Source organism: Erpetoichthys calabaricus, chromosome 15 (genome assembly GCF_900747795.2).
Source record: "Erpetoichthys calabaricus chromosome 15, fErpCal1.3, whole genome shotgun sequence".
Lineage (NCBI taxonomy): Eukaryota > Metazoa > Chordata > Cladistia > Polypteriformes > Polypteridae > Erpetoichthys > Erpetoichthys calabaricus.
Genome location: NC_041408.2, coordinates 94,173,619 through 94,196,419, shown reverse-complemented (window position 1 = coordinate 94,196,419; position 22,801 = coordinate 94,173,619). Strand labels below are relative to the sequence as shown.

Below are 22,801 nucleotides of genomic sequence, written 5' to 3'. Positions count from 1 at the left end.
CCCTCAGGTTTTACATCATTTGTCTGTTTTTAGAAGTCACAGACTGGGGGTCTGGGGTGGAACGTATTGTCTCAGCAAAGGGCCCAAGGCAGGAACCAACTCAGGAGAGGATGCCACTTACCCATAAAGAGTTCATTTGAAATCACCAATCTGCCCACCGAAGTAAACCTTAATAAGGTGCACACAGGGAGAACCTGCAAACTCCACACAGATAGCCATCTATTCAATTCAATTCAGGGTCACTGGGGGCAATGCAACCTATTCTGGTTAGACTGGGCACCAGAGAGAAAGCAGCCCTGGACCAGGCGCCAATCGATCAAGGTGCCCACACTTGCACACTGTCACATTCCCATGATCCTCAGTCAATCTAACTTGTGATAAACATGGAAATTAAAGTACCTTTGACACAAGGAGAACATGTAAACACTACACAGCCAATGATTTGAACCCTGGTCTTTAACCCCTGCACCGCTGCTCCGTTCACTCTTATTACATCCATCCTTCCATTCATTCTCACTCCACGTCCTCAATTCTATAACTTTGTTTAAACATTGGTCTCCATTTTTGCCTGACAGAACAGCTGACTTCAGCCGGAGCAGAATCCAAAAACACGGAGCAGATAGAACAAAACAAAATGTACACAAATATATCAAGAAGCTCAAGAAGAGGGAGGATTACCATCAACCCCTGGCTTGTGAACAAAATGAACAATAAGAAATCTTTATAAATTGAAATTTACTCACAAATTCAAATATTTGGAAAGAACAATTGACAGGAAAAAAAAAACAGGAAAAAGATTTTGGCTAAAAAAGCAATCCACAGGTAACATCTCCCAATACACAATTCATGGGCTGAATCCAAGGAAACAAAGCAACAATTTCACAAAAGTTAAAAAACAGTAAATCTGAATGGAAAGCAATACTCATTGAAGTTCTGCCGAAGCAGAATGATTTTTATTTCAGGACCAGAACAAGAGTGCAGCCCAGGGTCAAAACCAAAGGGACAAACCGATCTTTTACCAGACAGAAATGTGACACAAGAATCAGAATCAAAAACACACGTCAAGTCTTCTAGTTTATTCCAAAAAACAGATACCCAAACAGCACGTAAATGACTTTTTTGATGAGCCGCACCGATGATGTCATACGAGAACTCTCCTGGGGACTTCTGGGAGGTTGCCTTGACAACAGCCAACGCGAAAGTCACAAAACGGCACCACCCATCCCTGGTCAAAATGGCGTGGCGATAAGACGCTAAATAATGACAACTTAGTCAGCAACTAAGATAGGATGAATTAAATGGTTTCATCAAATTCCTCGACCTCAGAAACCTCAGAATAGCCATCAACAAGTCCCAAAAATACCTCAGAAAAGTGTAATTGAAAAAATAATCATAAAGAACACCAAGGACAATGAGAGAAACTCCACAATGAATGAATGATCTCCTGCTCCTGAGCCTTCTCAACAGACTGAAATAGCCAGAGGGAGGGCCCAGGTCATGTGACGTCAGGGTGGTGGTGCTACAAAGAACAAGGAACGGAAGTAAACGTAAGGAGACAATACTCGACTGACCAATAATAAAGAAAATCAACAGAAAACACATGAAAAATAATAAGACAACAATAAGGCACAATATTTTGGAGAGGTGGGGTCCAAAGGTGACCCTATCTTAGACCCCAGTACCCATACTGTTACCACACCGTTGTGGTTGACTGCTATTAAAGTTCAATATTTCCTCTGTTCCTTTACATCTCTAACCCTGATGCCCAGAAATCTGAGTGTTGGCAAATTAACCCTTAAACTGCCACATACTTGGGGGGTTAATGCACCCCTGCCCAGGCGCCAAATACTTTTTTGCAGCACTTTTTAAGGAAATGTCACAATTCACCAAGAAAAAGTGACATTTTAATGGAACTCATATATATTATTCATGCAACTACTGCAACCCTGATCATTTTCCACACTGCCAATGAACTGTAAAAACTATAAAAAATAAACTGCTGCAACAATCTATTATGATATGTACAAGGTGCAAGTGACGCCATTGATGAAATTCATGAAATCACCAAGCCGACTGCTCTTGAACTGGCTGCATGCAGAGGACCACACCGACAGGCCAGTCTAGTGTACCGGCTGAATCCCAGGGACATTGATGCTGATTCACTAGGGGGCGCCAGTGGTCATGAGCTGGCCACTCAACGAATGTACGGCACGGACCGATCAGCTCCAGAGTGCTGGCAGATTGAACTGGGAACTGACTATAGCCGGTTCAGGCAGTTTCAGGGTTAAAACGAATCCAGCCAGGATAATAAGCAGCTCACCCTGCTTAGACCACCAGGTGGCTCTCTGTCTTCGTAGGCTGACTGGCCTCCGCTTGTATTATCTAACACTCCGCAATAAGCGTACAACTTTCTCTCTTTCCTGAGTTGTCGGTCCACCATGAGGGTGTGGTAAGAGGGGGAGACCCTAACCCTAACTCTAACCCTAACCCTAATTCAGCTCTGGTCTACATCAGCGGGCAGCAAGCTTGTTACCCCCAAAGGTCCAGCATTAAATCTCAGCTCGGCTCTGAAGGTCAGACGGTTTGGGAGATCTGTGTGTGTGTTTGCTACTCGGCAGCTAAGCCGCCAATTTGGACACAGCCGTCCGCAGACTGGCATGGGGATGACGGTCGGAGAGGCAGGACCTTGACTTTGTAGACCACGCGAATCTCCGTTCACAGGTGTACCTGCTTACCTACGTGGTAATAACACCGCGCACCACTGTTTTTCTTCGCTTGAAAGGTCCTGGTGAAATGTGATCAGACCCCATTCTCGGTGTTTGTCTTTCAACGCTCTGCTGCTTTGCAAATCAATGAGCTCTGCTGGACGGGCGGACACTGCTGAATTGACACTTCTGTCAAAGGGATTTGCAGAGAGCTTAATGGCATCTGCAGTTTCAATCAAATCTTGAAACCTCTGAGCAAACCGCTCCGGCAGCAGTTCCAGTTTATTTGCACAAGCAAGTCTTTTGGGGAGCCGGGATCTGACGAGCTTCTTTTATTTTTTTTGGGTTCTGATCCAGTTTTCTCCAACTCTTGCCGCTGCCACACAAATCATGGATGAGATTTCCCTTTCCCTGTAGTCTGTAATTGAGCTCACTGATGTGCTGCATCAGTTCCCTGGCATGCATAATAAAAAGGGGAAACGGCGCCACCCTCAGACCCTAACATGACAAAGCACACATAAGCATACATTAATACCTAACAGCTGGCAAATGCAGATGTGCAGACACAGCCATCAAGATTCTTGTGAAGTACGAGTCCAGTGATTGGTGTTTAGGTGTTTTGGTGCCCGTTACCCCCTCCACAGTTCCTAGGTCCCCTGGGCGCCTGCCCGATTGCCCATATGGTTAATGACATACTAAGGCCATCTTAAGGCCCACTTTCACACATGGCTAGTTGTCTCACCTGCATGTCTTTTTGATGAAGAAGGAAACCTTGATAACCAAACGTCACAGCAGACTGGGTGGAGCCCACTCTAAACTGGTGGCAAGATGGGCAGGGCCTGCGCCAGAGTTGACTGGCAAAATTCACCAGAGTGTTTTTTGCTGTAAATTTGTCAGGTTGGCCAGTGACTTTGTTTGCCACCTGAAAATTCACTGTGTGTACAGCACCCCATGATGCTTTGCAAGGCCAGTGTGACATCTGAGAGCAGCAGCAACAGGCATTTGGGATGGGGGTCTCGCTACCCAATCTGCACTACCTGCCAGCTCTGCGTCACACAAGTGAACTGTAAGTGTACTCCACCTCAAACGTTATGGCGCTGCCCGATCTGCTGGCACGAGTGATGTCACTCCCTGATGGGCACTCCAGCCAGGTTGGCACCCCCCAATGCTTTAAAAAAAAAAAAAAAACTTGCAGCATTTTCATTTGAGGGGTACATTAGCGGACCATAATGAGAATATTATTTATATTATGTATTTTTTATTGTGCACTGTGTTGTGTGTTCACTACTGGTATAAGCATGTTATGCCCCTCTCCTGGCACCAGTCAGAGTCCATTTGGAGACCTAGGCGCGGTTGACGGATGTTGCCCCTTGTTTTGGGTAGTTAGTTTGGGGGTGGGATTCCCCTCGGTGTCTGGTGCACACGCCCCTTCAATAGCACAAGCCCCGCCCCCTTGTGCATATACCACGTACTTAAGGAGCACTCGCTTCTTGGTGTACGGAGCAGGCGCACTTTTACTTTCTAAAATGGCACTCAGCGGGTAACGGCGTCCACTCAGCATCACCAGTTTGACAACCAGTTCTCCCTTGGGTTAACTTTTATTAATGGTGCCCACTCATTATCATCATTGTTTGATGACCGGTACACTTTTTAATGAGCCACCCTGCAATACCTACGTGAACCCCAAGGGGGAGCAGATGATCTGGGAGGCTCACTACCTGAGTGGGAGAGAGAGAGAGAGAGAGAGAGAGAGAGAGAGAGAGAGAGAGAAGCTGTCAGAAAAGGCGGATCCTAAGGGAAACACTTTCAGAAGGGGCGGAGCATGAAAATGAGAGAGAAGGAAGGAGAATGAGAGAGAGAGAGACACATCATCATCAAAAGAGCCTGAGAGAGAAAAAAACTATAAGAAGGGGAGGAGCCTAAGAGAGAGAAACTGTCAAAAGGGGTGGAGCCATCCTAAGAAGTCCACAGAGGGTGTGTCTGTCTATGTGTGTGTGCGTGTGTGAGATTACAGAGGAAATGTAGGGAGGGGACGCAGCACCACCTAGTGGACAAAATATTGAAGTGTCCTGTGTGTTCAATTCAGTTTAGTTCAGTTAATTTTTATATTGCGCTCTTCACGATTGCAGACACAGAGCACTGTGACAAGTTCCAAGGTAAAATGCAAGTATAAATTTTTCAAATTACTAATTAAAAATGTAGTAGACATGAAGATAAAGATTTGTTTAAACACACTGAAAACAAAGTAGTTTAAAACTGATTAACATAAATGAAGGCCAGCACTATCTGTCTGTTACTCAACTGTTGAACTCTGGTCAGTTGACAGCAGAGGAGAGGAAAACATAAAATTCAATCAGCACCATCCCTGGAGAGAATAAAACTCTGGGGGTCTTCAATCAGGTAGACCAGACAAAGAGAGACCCCCTTCACAGTCCTAGGGACCTCAGCCAACAGTCCTGGGGGTCTAGACATTCTGCCAAGAGAAGATCTGTCAGGTCTGGCTGGACACTTTTGATGCTGCTGTTAACATGAAGGAGCAGAAAGCCGATTCCGTTGTTAAACATCGACAAAAGTCGCCTAGAGTGTATTGTTAGATTGTATCCACTAGATGGCAGTAAAGGCCTCACTTTGTATGGAGTCTTCTGGCACTTCCAGCCCCCTTTTTCTTTACAGTATGGCATCAAATCTCAAAGACCATCAAAAGAAGACGCTTAGCATATCATTGACGACACAAGACATGGCAGAAGACAGTGACACTTAAGAGTGCTGATGGACGCTTTCCAAGTGTGAGTGACAGAGAAGTCAGGGCTACTCTGAGGGGCTTTCTTATTACGTGGTCCCCCATCACGGCTGAGTGATATAAACATAACATCCGCTGTTACAGATATGAACTTCTTTACCATCTGTGGAGCTGTTTTAGGAAAAAAAGTTTCATGAAAAGTCCACTAGATGGCAGACAGCATTACAGAGGAAAATGCCATAACGTAAAACAATCTATAAATATCGAATGATATAATCTGTCATGATTTGGCGAAAGAGTCGTGAGACCACCAAAAGACTGCACTGACCAGGCCAGGCCCACCTCAGTGGGCTCAGTCCCAGAGATGACAGCCTCTGAGATAAACTTCAACATGTCCTAAAGAGGAGAGATGACAGTAAACCCCTGGCGCAGGAGCACTAAACACATTGAAATCCATCCAAGCTCAAGATAACACGCATGTGTTTCGTGATGTGATGTCGGTGTGGAAGCATTTCAGATTCTCTGTACTCTCTAAAATGTGCTGGAAATTAAATTGAGCAAACTCTTGTAACATATTAAAAAAAAATACAATTTAAATAACACGCACTTTGTAGTCAATTACACAGGCGTTCATATTTAAAGAGTGCAGGAGAAATGTCTGCTCTGCCACCAAGACGCTCTTAAGCTGATTGTTTTGAAGTGTAAAGCACTGATTGGCTAAGCGTTTAACTCATCAAATCAATCATAAGGTCTCCAGTCGCCGGGGGGCGCTGTTTGTATGTCTTAAAAATAAAACACAAAATGAAAACGCTCACTGCACTGCCAGTTTAACCATCAGCTCGTCATGGCGTTGGCTACTTTTCTGTGCAACGCCCCGTACTTAACGCACACGAGGGTCCACATTTCAAGTGTAAAAGACATTCCTCCAGCCAGAGTAGACGCACAAACTTCAAAATCAAGGAAGGGTGGCAGCCATCCTGGATAGCGAGCAGGACAGTGTCTCGTTGAGGGGGGCTCACCGTCCCCACTTATTACTACTTTATTATTTGGCCGACGTCTTTATCCAAGGTGATTTCCAACATTTCGGCGATGATTGGCTCCATTTCTTTTGTTTTTCCTGTTTAAGTAAAGGCAGGTGGAGTGACGTGCGCAGGGCCACACAGGTGTCAGCGGTGGGATTTGAAGACACAAACTCACAGTGTCAGGTCCAAAGTCTTAACTACTGCGGCACAGCAGCTGATGAGTCTTCACTCCCGTTGATTTGCGTCTCCGTAGGCTGACCTGCCAAGCTGCTTCTTTTTCAATCTTTATTTCCTTCCTTTCTATGTAATAAAATGAGTCGCCTACTGAAGGAGTGTGATGTTTAATTTAAAGCGCCCACTTACTGTAAGTGACGTGTCAATATTGAATTCTTCTCCATTCAGAGATGTTCTGTGGGAGGCTTTTCCCAAGTTATAAATATTAAAATAGACCCCATTACTGTGGGAAGGAAAACTCGCTTGCCTTGCCATTGTGTTGGGGGTGTTAGACTCTGAAAGCACAGGACGGCCGTCTCTCCGTCTAATTCATTTATGACTTCCTTAATCTTTTTCACCCAGGATCACCCAACATGTCTTTTCTGACGATTTGGGGTCAAAGCCTTCATTTTCCTTGTAACACCTGAGCCTCTTTCAAGACTACGTGGAATGCAAGTGTGACGGTTCCTTTGACCCTGAACGTATTCCTCACAGAAATAAAATTCTAGCGAACCTTGAAAAGGATTCTTGCCATTTTGTGTGCAGGCGATGTTATGATAGGCTGGCTCAGGAGACTCAAAAAAGGCTTCAGTACCAAATGAGGCATCAAGGCATTCGTGAGGCCTAGAAATCAAAATCAAGAAGCAGGCTTCATGGCCATTACATGCTGAAAGGGTGATCATTAAATGCTTCAAGGCAAGCAATTTGCAAACAAATATGATATACCACCACTCCCACCTGCTCAGTCCATGCCCTCTGCTTCTTCGTCGTCTGGGACGGAGCAATTAGGATTCCTTGTGATAAGCAGGTTTAGGTTGCCGTCTTTTATTTACTTCTTCTGTATGTGATACTGTTTGTGGTGAGGTGCATTACCACAAACGTTTGTGTTGCACCATTTGTTGGAATGATAAATGCAATACATTTCATTACTAAAAATGGTTGTGATGTGCCATCTGTTGGAATGACAAATGCAATGCATTTCATTACTACAAACGGTTGTGATGTGCCATCTGTTGGAATGACACATGCAATGTATTTCATTACTACAAATGATTGTGATGTACCATCTGTTGGAATGACAAATGCAATGCATTTCATTAATACAAATGGTTGTCATGTTCCATCTTCTGGAATGACAAATGCAATGCATTTCATTACTAGAAATGATTGTGATGTGCCATCTGTTGGAATGACAAATGCAATGCATTTCATTACTACAAATGATTGTGATGTACCATCTGTTGGAATGACAAATGCAATGCATTTCATTACTACAAATGACTGTGATGTACCATCTGTTGGAATGACAAATGCAATGCATTTCATTACTACAAATGACTGTGATGTACCATCTGTTGGAATGACAAATGCAATGCATTTCATTACTACAAATGACTGTGATGTACCATCTGTTGGAATGACAAATGCAATGCATTTCATTACTACAAATGACTGTGATGTGCCATCTGTTGGAATGACAAATGCAATGCATTTCATTACTACAAATGACTGTGATGTACCATCTGTTGGAATAACAAATGCAATGCATTTCATTACTACAAATGATTGTGATGTACCATCTGTTGGAATGACAAATGCAATGCATTTCATTACTACAAATGACTGTGATGTACCATCTGCTGGAATGACAAATGCAGTGCATTTCATTACTACAAATGGTTGTGATGTGCCATCTGTTAGAATGACAAATGCAATGCATTTCATTACTACAAACGGTTGTGATGTGCCATCTGTTGAAATGACAAATGCAATGCATTTCATTAGATAGATAGATAGATAGATAGATAGATAGATAGATAGATAGATAGATAGATAGATAGATAGATACTCCATTAATCCATCCATCCATCCATTTTCCAACCTGCTGAATCCGAACACAGGGTCACGGGGGTCTGCTGGAGACAATCCCAGCCAACACAGGGCACAAGGCAGGAACCAATCCCAGGCAGGGTGCCAACCCACCGCAGGACACACACAAACACACCCACACACCAAGCACACACTAGGGCCAATTTAGAATCGCCAATCCACCTAACCTGCATGTCTTTGGACTGTGGGAGGAAACCCACGCAGACACGGGGAGAACATGCAAACTCCACGCAGGGAGGACCCGGGAAGTGAACCCAGGTCTCCTAACTGCGAGGCAGCAGCGCTACCCACTGCGCCACTGTGCCACCCTACTTTATTAATCCCAAGGGGAAATTCACATACTCCAGCAGCAGCATACTGATACAAAAAACAATATTAAATTAAAGAGTAATAAAAATGCAGGTAAAAACAGACAAAGTGATAGGAGTGATCAATAAAAAAGAGAAAAATAAAAGTAGAAAAATAAAGTCGTACACGGAGCTGCTGAAAAGGCTGCCACTCTCGGCGGCGCCTGAGTTATATACTACAAATGGTTGTGATGTGCCATCTGTTGGAATGGCCGAGACATAGCAAACAGATTGACACATAGATACACAGACACATGGCCATTTGTCAGTTTTTTTAAAGATGGATATGCAGATTTGGATATAGATATGGATAGAGATATAGATATTATCACATTATTATTATCACATTAGTCACCCTAGCTACATCTCATCTAACAGTGTGCAACTCCTCTGCGAGTATGAAGAACAGCTGTTATTCTGTCTGTCGTGGGCACCACCAGTTTGCGGGTGTGGGTGACATTGATTTTCATCCTCTCTTCTAGCACAAATTTCTGCAGTTTGGCCAGCTTGGTCTGATGGCTCCTATAGCTTTTCACGTTTTGCTCCCAACTGATTTTCTATGGGATTTAAATCTGTGAATTGTGTGGGCCATTCTGAGTTCACTCTGGAGATGAATCACAGAAGGTAACGTGAGGTCATCCAGAAGCCCAGTGTAGCCCTTTTGGTTCAAGTGTGTTGTCACCTCAGCCAAAGGCCCCATTTCCTTGTGATTGAACATCGGAGCACCACCTCCGCTAGAACAGCAGCAGGCACAGATTCCTCATGGAGGGCGCCATGCCGTTTAATGTGTACCCGTCATCTTGCACCATTTGAGTTCACACAGAAACAACTCGTCAGACCACTTAACATATGTCCAATCGTCATCAGTCCAGTGCTGGTGGCTTTGTGCCCAATGTAACTGCAGCCCTCTGGCTTGCAATGGGCATTCGAATTCATCACAGAAGGTTGAGGCCAGAGCTCTGGGCAGATCCTCCATGTCTTTATAGGCCAGGGTCTCAGTCATGCTGGAACAAGAAAAGGCCTTCGACAGACTGAAGCCTACATCTTTATCTGCTGTAGCATTAAGAGTACCCTTCACTAACACCAAGGGGTCTTGTGCAAACCCTGCCATTACCCCTCCTTCACCAAACGTGGCAGTAGGCACTATGCAGTCCTGAAGGCTGGTGCTGCTGCTCAGACTGGCAGATAGTGAAGTGCCATTCATCACTCCAGTTAACAAGTGTGCACTGCGCCAGCTGATGCTTGGCATTGGACGTAGTGACCCTTAGGCTTGGCCATGGGCACCCATTTCTTAAAGCTCCTCATTCACGTTGCTTCCAGACTCTGTTGTGAGTGATGCCACCAAGGATAGGCCATATCTACTTGCATCAGCACTTGATGGCCCTGCTCTGTGAGTTTCCAAGGCTGAGCTGTTGTTGCTTCTTGACACTTCCACTTCACAAGAATAGCACATACAGCTGAACGGGAATGTCACATGTTGGTGACATTACACTCAGACTGAAGGTGTGTTGTCATTGGTCTGGATGCCTCTGGTGACAGGAGAAGAGAAAGAAGAAGAAGAAGAGCCTACTGAATAGCTAGTGAAGGGAAATAGAAGGTGGTCACTCCATCACGTACAACAGAAGAAACTCCCCAGGCTGGACTGACAGACATTTATGGAATATTAGAACAGCTGGGAGGATGCAGCGCTGCTCTGTAAGAATGCTTAGGGGCTTTCACTGAACTTTATTTGATTGGTGATGTTGCAATCATGATCCCATTATAATGGTTCTAGTTATTATTATTTAGATTCTCCTACTGTGTGTCTAAGATCATTACAGCCATCTTCTAGGAGACGACTTAAACCCCAACAGGACACGCCGCCGCTTCCTCGTGTGCTGGCGATAAACAAAAATCTCATTCTCCTTGAGGAGCTCCGGCTTATGTTCTGCCAATCCCTGCTTGATGTCACTTAGACATAATCATGTAAATATCTGCACTCTCGACTAAGTGAATGTCCACATTATTTGCATTTGCCTCCTTGAGTTTTTTATTGCAGCTGCCACCAAACTAAAGAGCTGCTTCTTGTCTCGTCGACTTCCTCAGAGATCTCGTTTAAGCCGTGACACTTCATTTTCTCTCTCTGCATTATGTTGTCCTGTTTCATTTACACTGCTGTCCCTTAGTGGCCGCTGAGGCTCCGAGTTTACTTCATCTGGGAATTTGTCATCTGAATGTCATAGCAAAGCACTTCGTGATCCAAGTGTGGATAGAAAAGAAAGGCACGAGATAGATAGATAGATAGATAGATAGATAGATAGATAGATAGATAGATAGATAGATAGATAGATAGATAGATAGATAGATAGATAGAGTGAAAGGCACTATATAATAGATAGATAGGAAAGGCACTAAATGATAGATAGATAGATAGATAGATAGATAGATAGATAGATAGATAGATAGATAGATAGATAGATAGATAGAGTGAAAGAAAGGCACTAAAGAGATAGATAGATAGATAGATAGATAGATAGATAGATAGATAGATAGATAGATAGATAGATAGATAGATAGAGTGAAAGGCACTATATTATAGATAGATAGATAGATAGATAGATAGATAGATAGATAGATAGATAGATAGATAGATAGATAGAAAGGCACTATATAATAGATAGATAGATAGGAAAGGCACTAAATGATAGATAGATAGATAGATAGATAGATAGATAGATAGATAGATAGATAGATAGATAGATAGATAGAGTGAGTGAAAGGCACTATATAATAGATAGATAGATAGATAGATAGATAGATAGATAGATAGATAGATAGAAAGGCACTATATTATAGATAGATAGATAGATAGATAGATAGATAGATAGATAGATAGATAGATAGATAGATAGATAGATAGATAGATAGAGAGTGAAAGGCACTATATAATAGATAGATCGATAGATAGATAGATATATGTGCCTTTCTTATCTACATAACTATTTGTTTTATAGCACCTTTCCTTTCTATCTGTCTGTTATCTTCTAAAATTTTTATTTTTATACTGTATTGAGGATTTGTTCTGTTCTGTGTATTGTGTTGTATTGACACCCCTTTATCTCTTTGACACCCACTGCATGCCCCACCTACCTGGAAAGGGGTCTCTCTTTGAACTACCTTTCCCAGGTTTCTTCCATTTTTTTCCTAGAAGGGTTTTTTTCTGGGAATTTTTTCCTTTTCTTCTTAGAGGGTCAAGGCTGGGGGGCTGTCAAGAGGCAGGGCCTGTTAAAGCCCATGGTGGCACTTCTTGTGTGATTTTGGGCTATACAAAAAATAAATTGTATTGTATTGTTATATAGTGCCTTTCCTATCTATCTATCTATCTATTATATAGTGCCTTTCACTCTATCTATCTATCTACCTGTTATATAGCGCCTTTCCTCTCTATCTATCTCCCACATTGACCAGATGCCCGCTTTCTCCCCATCTCTCACTCATTGTTTCTTTTGTCTCCATTGCAGAGCGACTATTCCAGTGACACCGAGAGTGAAGATAATTTTCTAATGATGCCCCCAAGGGACCACCTGGGCCTCAGCGTATTTTCGATGCTCTGTTGTTTCTGGCCATTGGGAATTGCTGCCTTTTACCTGTCCCACGAGGTAGGTGCTCACTCATCTAAGTTCCATGTGTTTGCTGAATGTCCATAAAGAAGGGGTCCCACTGTAAATGTTGCTTGAGCTTCTCTTCGAGTCCTAAGGATTCCCGTGGGTTTCTTGCTCTTTTTCATGTTATAATAATCGCCTTTTAAGAGATGCGATTGTTACACTTCACCACCCATAAGGGAAGTGGATGATGTTTGAAAGATATATCAGTAACACCCAGCAACACTCGATAGAAACCCTGGTGAGAAGTAAAACTAATTAAATATGAAAGTGTATTGCAATCAAGAATCCAGTGTTTACACATGTACAGTATATAATAAGGTGACTGGTTGCTCATTTTGTGATCCTGTTTCCCATGGATGTTCTCCCCCTGGTCTATACACACACGAAAAAAATATTATAAAAAATACAAAATAAATGATTAAGCACAGTCAGGGTGAAACAACAATGAGTCCGGTCTTACAGTTCTCACTGAATGATGAGGGAAAAAACGGACAGCAGGCGGACATGGCTGCTTTCTTGCTATCCTGAGGAATTTAAGAGTGATGGGAGCACCTGGAGAACCACCGGGCCATATAACGAAACCCACACATCTTCACCTCGCTGTTTCCTTTCTTCTGGGTGGCCACCCTACAAATAGCCGACGTTCCTGGGTGAAGTTCACCCTCGCCACCTTCCTAGGCCTAGATAGCTGAGCCCTTTGCTTTGCTGCTTCCTTTCTATCTCCTCCTCGTTTTTGGTCCGCAGTCCTCCTTATAAAAGGGGCTAAAATATTAGTCATAGAAACATGATGCCAGCCCTAGGCTGCTGGAATTCCTACCAAGAAGGGACCACCGAAACTCAGCCATCGACTACAATGCCTGAATGGATTCAAGAAAGCAAACCCGACTTTAATTCTGTGTAGTCTCGCTACAACGTGAGCTGTGCTCGTCACACTGGGGACATCCACAAAGTATCAACTGACAGCAATGAATATGTAACATTCAGATTAAATGTAATAGAAATTATTCCTAAATAGTTAAGCTGTTAGACCATCACAAGACATTGACCAAGCAGTTGGGGCACCACCCTGGTCGCCCTGTATAACTGATGAAGTCAAATACGTAAAAAACACACAAGAATCGTGGAGATGTCTCTTCAGGTGTGAGCTCCAAGTGAAGCTTTGAGTCCTTCCAGGCAGGAAGAGGCGGGTCCAGGTGGACGGGCCCTGGAAGTGACATCAGAGATGTAACAGCTGTCAATCATCCAGTCTGCAGAAGGAGGAAGAGAAAAAGCAATCAGGACACAGCGCCATCCCATGGAGAGGTGGCAGAATTACCGGTGTCCCCTATGCGCGCACACACGTCACAAAGCGCTGATTTTGCTGCTAAACATAAAGAAGACAGAAGGTGCTGCTTCATGAGGCTCCACACGCTGAACAATGAAATCACTTGGCGAGTAGAGCGACACATCGACAGGGAAGGAACGGTGGGCTATCTACTGTAAGACAGCAGACCTTTCAGGTGGTCTTTACTTAGACACCTGGACATTGAGGTCACCCCAGTCCTCTCAATAAGCTCGCTGCGTCTTTTGCGATTTCCTTCACAGGACTGCTGTTGTACATTCCTGTCCTGACCGGGGGGGCCATGACAGTTGATTTATTTGTGTTTTCCTCTCTCCGTATCAACTGGACCCGAGCAGATTTGTGTCTTCAAAATGACTACAGCACCTCCCCCCCCCCCCCCCCCCCACCATCAGCAGTCTGTTGTGTATTTCCGTGTCCATGGTGACGGGGTCCGGTGCAGAGTGGGCCGCTTTGATGTTGGCATTTTACTGCTGGTCTATTGCTATGGATATGTAGAGGGCAGGACTGTGGAGGGCTTCATGAAGTGGCACTCGGTCCTCCATCGGCTCACTGGGTTTGTGCACAAAATCAGAACTTCATGGAGTCTCACCCCCCAGGCTGTGTGTTCGGTTCACAGCATGGAAGGACAGGGTTGGTAGGTCAGGAGCGCCTGAGAACCTTAGCAGGCCCACCATTCATTCATTTGTGCAGCGAGTGAGCCAAGTGATTCACTCGTTCATTTATTGTAATGTCATCCTGACAGCCAACGGCCACGTCAAATATGTTTAATAAATACGGCAGGATAAGGGGACGACTAAATCGGGAAACTCTACTAGGTACTCAAATGTGGCACTTGGTGCCACTGCCCACCGCCTGCCTAAGGTAAAGTCATCTCTGATGGAGGATCGTAGAGGGATCCTGTTGTCGGATGGCTGGCCCAGCACTGACTCAGCTGTGGAATGGCCAACAGGGGGAGGCGGCTTGATGGCCGAGGTCTCCAGGACTCTGAACGAATCCAAATCGTATTATGGGATATCATCTAGTGTTGAATTCTGCTCTGTACTTGTAATATTTCTATTGTACTATACGTATACTATGTATTGTGTTGAGGATGACTTGTGTCCTGATCTGTGTAGATAGATAGATAGATAGATAGATAGATAGATAGATAGATAGATAGATAGATAGATAGATAGATACTTTATTAATCCCAAGGGAAAATTCAGAATTGTATTTTATTGTATTGACCCCCTTCTTTTTGACACCCACTGCACGCCCAAATAAACCTGGAAAGGGGTCTCTCTTTCAACTGCCTTTCCCAAAGTTTCTTCCATTTTTTTTTCCCCCTACAAGGGTTTTTTCTTGTCTTCTTAGAGAGTCATGGCTGGGGGGCCGTCAAAAGGCAGGGCCTGTTAACACTAGAATTACCAGAGCCTACGAGAAAACTCATAGATCCGGCCCACCTTAAATCCATTCGCACCTCTCCATCAGCGTCTTTTGTCCTGTAAATGTGCTGATTAAGACAAGCAGCAAGCAGCCTGGTATCCTATCGCCTCACCGCTGCAGACCGTGCACAATATTCTCCCAGCTCAGGCCTTGATTGATTATCTGGGAGTGAAGTGCTGGAGTTTTAGAGTGGAAATAATAGATTGTTATTTGGAACACACGCATTTCATTCGTGTTCCATTTCTACAGTAATCTGTGTAAACACATTGTTAAAATAGAAACTTTTTCATATTTTAGTAATAAATGTTACAAAATGTAGGCATAGTCCAAAGATCAAGTAAACACTTTCACAAAAGGTTCAAGGACGATACAACAGCTTCTGTGGTGTAGCGGTAAGATTTGCGGAGTTGTAATCAAGAGTCCCCGGTTTGATCCCGACAGACTCCTGTATTTGCCGTTTTCAGTAGTGAGCTGCTCTTATTGTTAATATTATACAGTACACGCATACATTTGGTTTGTGTCTGTAACAGACAGTGGATATTTATAAGACTTGTGAAAGTTACTGTTTTTTTTTTTCCACTTTTATTCTCTCAGTCATGATCACAATACAGACTACCACCCCTCAGGGATCTGACGCTGTTAGTTTTTATTTCAAAATGGGAGTAACTGTAGATGTGAGTGGTGTTTTGAGGCAATGGAACTGGACCTTCTCTGATCTGGAGGGATAAAAGCTGACACACAGACGCTGGTGAATCGGCCTTCTTCGTATGTCACCGTCACTTGATTTTTTTTTATTCAGTTTTATTGAGTGTGTGCCTTATGGTCTATGATGTCAAAAAAAAAAAAACACACAAAGACATACAGTAGGTACAGTATTATATGATATTTGGAATTATTCATTTCATGACCTGTATAGTATATTTCGGAAAACATTGTGGCACAGATGCAATATTATTCATATTCATTTGCATAACACCACGTGTTTTTTTCTTTTCCCCAATCTTGCCAGTCCCCACATGTTGCTGTTTCTTTTGTACTCCAGGACATGCAGAGGCAACAACAGTACAGAGAGGTCAGTTCAGCGCTATATGCAATCATCAGATTCAAATGTTAAGTTTACACACACGCAAGAACCCGTCCTCCCTACATTTACGACGTGTGTACCTGGGACGTGCCAGGAGCAGCTCTAGGGAGAGCCACCAAGGGGCAGTCGTGACGATGAGCCCAAGCCACCTCAGCTGGGTCTTCTCCATCGACTCTCTCGCCTTATCATGGAGTATCCGCCCAGCCGTCCTGCCATGACCCCTCATTTCGATGTCGTTCTTTCGGTCATTGCCCACAGCTCATGAAAATGGCTCGACTGGCCAGACTCGGCTCTCACTTCACAGCACCCCCAGTCGGCTTGTCGACCTCACGCTCCTCTCTTACATCCCTCGTGGACCTGATCCTGACACACTTCAGCTCCTCCACTCTAAAGGTAGTTGACCCCCCACCCCACTTAAGACCAATCTTTTCCGAGACAGACATGGAGGTGCTGATCCTCATCCCAGCCGAATGGCAGTGAATCGCTTGAGTGGCCTGCTGAAGGTGACAGTCAGATGTGACAAGGAGGACAACAACATCATTATCATAAAGCCTCCCCAACTGGACAGCCACTCATCCTCGGCTGCTCCTTGATTTCCTATCCATGACAGCCACAAGCGGGACTGGTGACAAGACGCGGGAGTCCGACACCCCCCAGTGACCATCAAGGCCTTGTCAAGGCCGTGTGCACCTTTATACAACACAGCACAGCGAGCGGCCATTATGGGCAAACGCACAACGGACACCAAGCTGAGGGAGTCGGAGATCGTTGTCTTTTTTTGTGGCTCATTCAGGGGATCAGGGAAGCAGAAGCTCTTCAGAAAGCCTTGCTGCTGGTTTCCAGTCATATAATAGCAGACGAGATCCGAGGCGGCGTTTTATTCATCTTCACCCTTTGATCACCTGAGTGACGACTTTGATGAGCGTCCTTGAAACGAGGGTCTTACCTGGACGATCAAAAAGCAGCAAAATCACGGAAGTGCTTAATAAAAGCTGACAACGAGTGCAACTTACGATGAACATAAATACGCGAGCAGCTGATTGTGACATTCATTAAATGACAAATGTCCATGCCTCCTGAATATGAATATGCAAATCAGTGTTATGTAAATTAGTATCATGTAAATCCAGTTCAACTTCCAGGTTACGTGGGCACCACAGAATGAAAGGATAAAGCAGCAAGGGTGCAACATTCAGTGACATCGGAGTGTCCTGACAGGACTGGCTGTGGCAGAGATACATACGCTGGTAAATGATGGGCAGCACAAATGCCACAGCCAGCTCTGGTCAAACCAAAACAACTTGAAAAAACAGGAAAAAAATTTAAATGGAAACCAAATGACCCCAAGCACTTCATGGCACCCGCATGCCACTTTTTAAAAAGCTTTCTGTCCAATCACAGCCTCTGGTTGTTTGTTAATCCCCACCCCCCCTAATCCCTAACATTTTTGAGTGCCTAATGAACATCTGCAGGAATTTTGTTCTTCTGCAGACCCCACAAGGGTCCAGGTCAGAGTGGCACCATTTACACTAAAGATGAGCGTGACACCGATACTCCTCGTCTTCTAGGCGATGTTCTCTTATTTAACGCGTCTTGTGAAAGTGCGGCCCCCCAATTACTGGGGATAAGGGCTGGCTGTCTAAGTGCATGCCTCAGAGTTTAGGCAGCACGTCTGGCAGCCGAGCGTCTTGGCGAAGCGCCTCTCGTCATATGTGAGAGCCTGGCATTCGCTTGGCTTGGCGCACATCGGCAGATTTGTTTGTGTTTGGATTTCAGTGCAAACAAACACAAACTGAGGACCAGAATGAAAAGCAAATGACAAGACCTCTGGGGGGCTTCGTGCAGCTGCTTCTATGGCGCCTTTCCCAACACAACATTAGAGGTCTGTTGACTGCCCACACTTACTGGGTGTGCCACGTGGTGCCTTTACTGTTATGGCAAAGCTAGGCTCAAATGCCCTGCCTTTTTGGTCTTTTAGTCTATTAAATATTATTTTAATACTGAAATCATTTTTGTTTTGTGTTTGATGAATATTTTTGTTTTATAGAGTTGTATGACATGTTACGTTCTCATTGTGTTAATTATGTATGTCTCAATGAACGGCTTCACATCTTTAGACAAAAGGAAACAAAAAATGAAGGGTTGGCATACACCATTAAACTGCTACTTAATATAATTAATCAATAAAGTTATACGACACCTGTACTGCCCGTGTGAATAGGTAACTGCCCCCCTTTGGCTATGTCTACACTAATATGTTTTGTGACAGACAGCACCCATGGGTGGGCACCCCGTGCAGGGTGGGCGCTGCTCCGTTACCTGGCCAGGAGGAAGAGAAAATGGATCTCTCCAAAACTTTGGCAGAAGATGCCAAGGCTGTGAAGAGTGTGTTGGCATCCCGGTGGACATGGGGTAGAGACAGTATAAGGGGGGGGACAATAGGACATTTATGATTGTGGCTGGGGGGGGGCATCAATGAATTTAAAAAAGGGCAAAACTGAGTGGCGAGAACATGAAAGGATGAGAAAGGAAGGCATTGGGGGCTAAAGGCATAAGAATTAACCACGTGGAGCAGCGTCGATCAGAGCAAACATTAAGGGACCCTCCAACAGTCGGAAAACATAAGAGACCCTGTGAAATAATAATAATGATAATAATTATAATGATGATGCTGAAGATTTATTACTGTGGTTGGTTTTACCAATTTCTCAAACCTTATTCCCTTATTGTTTTCCTTTGGCCTTCAGCTGTGAGTATGAATCGTCTCAGCTTGGATGGCCGTAAATCAGTTCATGACAGTTATAAAAGAACAAAAGGTATGCAAGAAAAGGTTTGGGGCTCCACCCCACATATTGTAACAAATTGTTGAATAGTGGTCTTACCATGGAGTAATCTATTGAGACTGAGTCAAGAACAGGACTGCTAGAGAAAGGCAGTGAGGAAGAGGAGGGGGACATCCGAAAGTGAGGCCAGAAGGAGGGTGTGGTCTGGAGGTGGAAGCAGAACCAGTTTGGGCTTCAGGTGGTTTTTCCCATCAGGTGATCTGCAGAGGAACCACTAGTGCCCTTCGTCAAACCCCTGTCCCTGTGTTTCATCATTAGTTAAGCCTATCGACTGCCTCCTATGTGCAGGTGTGTGACACTGGCAACGGCTCCAGAGTGTAACGACGAATACTGCAGAACATAAATGGCAAAAAGGGTGAGGCCTTCAAGTCCCACTAAATGCAGGCCAGAATCCTAAGTGGACTGCCCCAAAAATAGATCGAACACCTGGGGTGCATGACCCTAGGAAATCGGGAGGCTTCAGGCTCGTCAAGGCCTCAAAATGACTGTTAAAGATCAAAATACAAAAGACGATCTGAAGATATGTCTAAAAATGTGAAACTATGGCTTGAACAGAGTCAAGTCCCACCAGAATCTTTACATAAGAGGACTTATTGTCAAAAAATTGCAAAAAAATAATAAAATATGGAGGTAAAGGGGTATTATCTAAAAGGTGATCCTCAGCAAACAAGTCACAACACAAAACCCTTAAAACAGCAGCAGAAGTCACAAAAGCCAATAAGAACAAAGAAGCAACTCGTCCAAACCACCTAACACATTCACAATGACGACGAGGGACCGCATTACCCAGAAGGCTTCATAGGGCTGGGGGCGGCCCCTCAATGCTGATGGACAGGTGGCCCCGCCTCTTGGGGAACCGCCCACACAATATAAGAAACTTCAGAGAACCCCTTCTCAAACATAGAAACTGCATAAAAAAATAAAATGAACGGGTATGACATAATTAGATAAATAATAAATGAAGAGAAGAATATTATAAAAACAAAAAACAATAATGAAAAGAACACAAAGGGGACAAACAGAAGCACTTCAAACAGGAGCTGGGAAGGAATTCCTGGCTGGACCGTAACGGGTTAAAAATGCCAGGGTTGTGTGGATGAGAGGTGAGAAAGGGAGAAACGGAGGAAACGAATTGTGGGAACCGGAAACAAACCATCAAGACGTGGAGTTGAAGCAGAAAACCTGTGTGGACGCTAGGGGTCGCTGTTGCCCTGTTGAACCCGTTAGACAGACGTCCCAGACACACGTGTAGAAGCACAGAAAAATAATCTTTAATACTTCTTCAATAAATGATCCAAAGCACCGCACCTTCCACAATTCTCCAATAAATAAATCAATACAATAATCACACAATCCTTCAACTCCCACCCAACTCCGGCTCGATCTGCTGGGGTTTCCCAGAGTCCTTTTAAAGTCTCTGACCCGGAAGTATTTCTTCTCCGGGTCAACACCACATCTTTCTTCATCAAGCATCCCGGAAGTACTGTGGGCTTCCGTCCTCATGACCCCGAAGCACTTCCGGGTTGACGTCCTCGTAATATCCCCCTGGTTCTTGGTGAGCTCCCCCTGGTGGCACCCACGGCACCCAACAGGGCTGAGGATACGGACTCCATGTCCCATGCTGCCCTGCGGGAATCCGAGGAGCCATTTCTATCCAGGGGAGCTGCCATCTAGCGTTCCGGGGGATGTAGTGTCCTGAAAAGGCAGTTTGTTTCAGATGAGGGACGTCCTGGCTGGATTGAAATGCCGGCCGTCCCTCACGCCTGGAAAACCTCAAGTCGGATCTGGAGGAGACGTGGGGACAGCTGAGCTGTTAGCTTAACAAACGGGCTTGGGGCACTGAGTGGTCTCCGCTCGTCTGTCAGATTTCTTGTGTTCTTTTTTATGTTCCAGTTCAGCCTCAGAGCCACAAGGGGGCCTCGGCGGCAACTGAGCCAGCTTCCTTGTGATTTTTGGGGACACATCAGAAGAAGTTGGGGACAAAAGGCAGACAGACAGGGGACCTGAAAGGGTGGGCACGCCAAGTAGCGACTGGGTTGAGCTGCTCTTTACAGTTTGATATTTAAAGCCATTTATTTTATTCCTTTTTTTGAAAGCATCTTCACTTTACAGCTTTGTTTTTTTAATGTGCCCCCCCCCCCCTTTTCAACACATCAAACAGTTTATCTATTGGATATTAAGTTAGGGAGCCATGAGGTTCTAAATCAGATCACGTCATCAGGGTGCAACTCCAGCATAGGATGTGCACTCGTGGCCATCACTAGGGGGCAGTAGCCACCACCACCATACACCGGACCTCATGTTCCCCCCAGGACTTTTCTGACCTCATTGCCCAAGACCTGCCCCCTGGTCCTGCCAGAGACATAGAGCAGAGCAGACCCTCAGGATGAACCCACTTCTTCTGCCCTGTCACCTCTTTCATCCCCCTCGGTGAACGGCAGCTTGCTCTGTGCCATCATCCATACTGTGGCTGTCAACTGAAAGGAGGGAGCTGTGCTGTCACCTGACGTGTGACTCACCGATTATTTCTGGCTCAGCAGCAGTCTGCTCGCTTTCCGTTTTTATTACTTGAAACATCAGCACGTGCAGAAGACACGGCCCCTCCACAACCCAATACACCCGCACGTCCCTGAAAGGTAACTGCAGCCGGACACAAGATTCAGAATGTGACAGCAACATCACACAGGACACTAGGAGTCCGGCTTGAGCGAAACCCACCAGGCCCTTTCAGCAAAAACATTGCAGCTTTTGTACGGACTGAATGGTGGGTGGTGGATGGCAGAAATGTTCCTACAGTGGGCTTAAAATTAATAAATGAACTAAGTGAATAACACACAGCCCCCCAACACACCGGTTTAGACACATAGAGAGATGGTGGCAACGTCAGGCCCAAGACACAAATCAATGGGGTGTCAGGCCAGCGGAGACTGCCAATCAACCAGAAATGCAGCCCAGGGGACTGAGAAAGGACTGGCACCCTGGCACATTCTGCACACTTTATCGTGTTGTAGATTTAATTTTAGACGGATACTTTTGTAGCCCATCAATCTACACCCAAAAATGACAAAGTGACAAACTGCTGTCAGAGAGGTTTTTTAAATTTATTACAAATGAAAACCTGAAACCTCTCATTCCTAGACGTATTCAGAGGCTTTTCTGTGGCACTCTAAGTTGAGCTCAGATGCCTCCTTGAGGTGTGTCGAGAACTTGACTGGACACCACCGGTGCTAAATTGAATCAACTGGGCATCATTTAGAAAGGCACACGTGTACTTGTGTATTGGGGGTCCAGCAATTCACATTGTATGTCAGGATAAAATCCAAATGATGAAGTCCTGAGAACTCTCTGTAGACCTCGAGTCAAAAAACAAACTGTGAGGTCCAAGGATTAGAGAAGGGCATCAAACCATCTGGAAAGCTTTGAGTGTTCCTAGGAGCTCAGTGGCCTCAGTTATTAAATAAACAAAATGCATTACTACAAATGTCTGTGATGCGCCATCTGTTGGAATGACAAATTCAATGCATTTTATTACTACAAATGTTTGTG

At 44.6% G+C, this 22,801-nt stretch overlaps 1 protein-coding gene and 1 long non-coding RNA gene across 2 annotated transcripts in view; both read left to right on the top strand.

Annotated features, from left to right (window-relative positions):
- LOC127525969 (uncharacterized) overlaps nucleotides 1–22,801 on the top strand; it is a 569,224-nt gene that overhangs the window by 74,395 nt on the left and 472,028 nt on the right. The window lies entirely within an intron of this gene.
- The window catches only part of LOC114666103 (synapse differentiation-inducing gene protein 1), an 88,298-nt gene that overhangs the window by 37,635 nt on the left and 27,862 nt on the right, over nucleotides 1–22,801 (top strand). The window contains exon 3 of the mRNA XM_028820837.2: nucleotides 12,418–12,555. Within this exon, the coding sequence (XP_028676670.1) occupies nucleotides 12,418–12,555 (138 nt within the window). The remainder of the gene's footprint in view (nucleotides 1–12,417; nucleotides 12,556–22,801) is intronic.